Genomic DNA, 2825 nt, shown 5'->3' with positions numbered 1-2825 from the left:
AATATCGCGACTTAAAACAGCGCAAGGAGTTATACGGTATTGACCGTGTCAAGTTATCATTAGACAATGCCGAGCCGTTGGATACTGACTCAGAAGATGAGGAATACTCTGAGTTTAGAAACTCCGATGAGGAAAGCGATCTCGAAGACTAAGCTTCCCCTCCCAAGTCGACTTAGAAGTTCGGGTCTGGCTTGAGAAACAACATAACTCCCTTATAATTGAACAGACTTGTAACGACAGAATATGCTAAGTAGATCAAATGGGATACTAAGCAAGTTGGTATAAGCCTTGAGAAGCGATAAACTAGGATAAAGAACTGTATAAGGATATAAAAGAATGACTAGAAGTTAGTTACTTAAAGGGGACCGTCTACTCGGAGCGATATCCTGTGGCAGTCGTTGAGAGACAGTCAGAGACGTCAGTTGTCAGTACAATGCTCACAAGCATCGTCCTCGGCAGCGGCCCGCCTCTCGAGTGCCTTGATAACTTGGCCATGGTGATTGACGACAAATTGACGATACTGAATTAGATACTCGATGCGATGGACGGTCGCGATAATGTCGTTGCGAAGGTCTGCCTCCCGTGAACGAAGAACAGTCTCGCTGGGATTGACAGAGCCTCCCTCGGCGATCAGTTTAGCGGCGATTGCCAGAGTTTCTTGAGTACTCTCGTTGTTGAGAGCTAACTCGGCCGCTAGGATTTACGAAAGTAAGTTTGGCACTTAGAAGTGTTAGAATATACAGTTAGAATATACACACCTGCCATCGAATACTGCAGAATCGTTAAAAGCAAAGTCATTGGAGGCCCTAGGACGCTTGCGAGCTTGAGTAGCAGCATCATGAGCAGCTGCCTTCGCTACGACAGCCTCTGCGCGGCGGTAATCCTTGGAAGTTAAGTCCATACCGGGTACCTCAGCATAAGGAAGGAAAATTACCTCCGCACGCTTGGGTTGTTGATGTTTCTAACTCAAAACCGTTAAATAAGAATAGGACTTCGAGACGAGGAGATGAAACTCACCGCGTCCTCTTTGACTTTGTTCTTCTTGAACTTAGGAAGCACCTTGCGCCCTTCGACGATGTTGCCCGAGCTGGGATCCTTGTTGACCACGATCTCGACCTCGTCGTCAATGGACATCTGCTGAAGGCGAGCAATGACTTCATCAGCAGTGCGCGCGATGGCAGCTAGAAAAGAGATAGATACCGTATCAGTGTCCAGGATGGTGCAGGGAGTATCAGCATTACCCATCACAGTATCCTCCTCGATTGCAACTAGAGCAGGAGGTTCGTCGTCTGAGGAGTCCTCGACGATGGCCTTCGACTTGGGCGGTTTCCTTCCCTTCTTAGCGGTCTAGAACATGAAAATTGATTGAATACTGGTGATCTCGACGATAGGTAGCAAGTCCACATACCGTGGCCTTGGCCTTCCCTTTCGTAGATAAAGGTTTCGCTGACGAACCATCAGCTGCAGATGAAGCAGCAGCTTGCCCAGTAGCAGCGTTCGCCTTAGCCTTGGCTGCCAGTACAGGGTTAGACAGTTGAGCTCGACGCTCGCGATCTGCGTGAATTTGCCCAGTAAAAGCACGAACGATATGATAATCTCCGAATGGTTGAGTGCCGAGGTGAGCCTTCCGCGGCGGCAATCGCAGCCTCGCGCTTCCTCTTCTCTCCGCGAGTACGAATAACTTGTTCCTCGACTACACCAACAGGCAAGTTGACGGACGGAGGAACAGCTAGGCAGGAAGATAAAAACAGAAGTTAACATTGAAAGAATGAAAGACAAAAAGAATATCACGCACCAGCAACAGAGTGACGATTGGGACCAGGTTTTGTACGCTTGGAAGGACTTCCCTGCGAAGCAGGGGGACGAAAAGGTTTCGCAACGACTACCGACTCCTCGTCAAGAGAGTTACCGGCATCGTCATCATCATCCGTATCCTCGGGCATGGAAGTTGGACCTGCCGTCTGGCCCTTAGCGAACTTTTGCGGTTTCTTGACGGAAACCACGCCTTTCTTTGACTTGGGCTAAATCAAGGTCAGATCTAGGCGACATGGAAAGAACTTAGAAAAATAAGTACTTGCCTGAGTCTTGCTTTTGCCCTTTGAAGAGGAACCAGACGGGGCTGGAACCGTTTGAGACAATCGCGGCATGAATTTTGGCGCTGGCTCGTTGACAGAGAAACGGATGGCCTAGTCAGGGCGAGGAAACGAAAGTTAGTCGTAAAAGAAGATAAAATGAAGAGAAGAAACGCACGTAGGGCGCCTCGTGAGGAGTCAACGACAACTCATCCCACCGCTCATCATACATCTCCTTGGAAATCTCGATGGCAACCAAAGAAAGCGTGTAGGCCAGGTTGAGGGCGAAGCCTCGATACTCAACGTTGGGTCGCGCCCTGGCAGCCTTGAGAATACCAACCTAGACACCGAGATTAGCGTGTTCAACAATGGTCTCGAACAGAAGATCGAACTCACGGCTGCTGGCGCCGCCTCTTTCAGTAGTCACGCACGACGCATGGCTGGAATCGTAAGAGCGGCCCCAGGCGAGAACATGGGAGTCAAAGAAGGCCAGAGGTTACGAAGAGTTTTGAAAGACATTGGAAGCACACGAGAAAAGTAGAAAAACAAAGACTAGAAAAGAGAAATGGTCGCGTAGTAGGCGTAGACAGATCTCGACGAGTAGAGAAGCAAAGAAAAACAAACGGAGTTGTTTCGAGAAGACTTTGAAATAAAATTAGAAGTCCGCCTCGAAGGCCGTTTCCCAGCTACAGGCTGAGTCTGAACCCACGGCCGACACCGAGGACAGACCTGTGAAGGGCTAAGCAAGAAGAA

General features: G+C 49.2%; 1 protein-coding gene across 1 annotated transcript; it reads right to left on the bottom strand.

Moving 5' to 3' along the window:
* Positions 1–730: 730 nt before the first annotated feature.
* EV420DRAFT_1484028 (uncharacterized protein) lies at positions 731–2591 on the bottom strand (the record flags this gene model as incomplete). Its single annotated transcript, XM_060470035.1, has 8 exons — positions 731–961; positions 1018–1347; positions 1409–1554; positions 1586–1729; positions 1796–2021; positions 2251–2412; positions 2469–2470; positions 2504–2591. 8 exons carry the CDS (start codon positions 2589–2591, stop codon positions 731–733), a joined length of 1329 nt encoding a protein of 442 aa, XP_060325946.1.
* Positions 2592–2825: the final 234 nt, after the last annotated feature.

Source organism: Desarmillaria tabescens, assembly GCF_030435595.1.
Source record: "Desarmillaria tabescens strain CCBAS 213 chromosome Unknown EV420scaffold_46, whole genome shotgun sequence".
Classification (NCBI taxonomy): Eukaryota; Fungi; Basidiomycota; class Agaricomycetes; order Agaricales; family Physalacriaceae; genus Desarmillaria; species Desarmillaria tabescens.
Note: the sequence above shows the minus strand (reverse complement) of the source record. Positions and strands in the feature narration are given on the sequence as shown.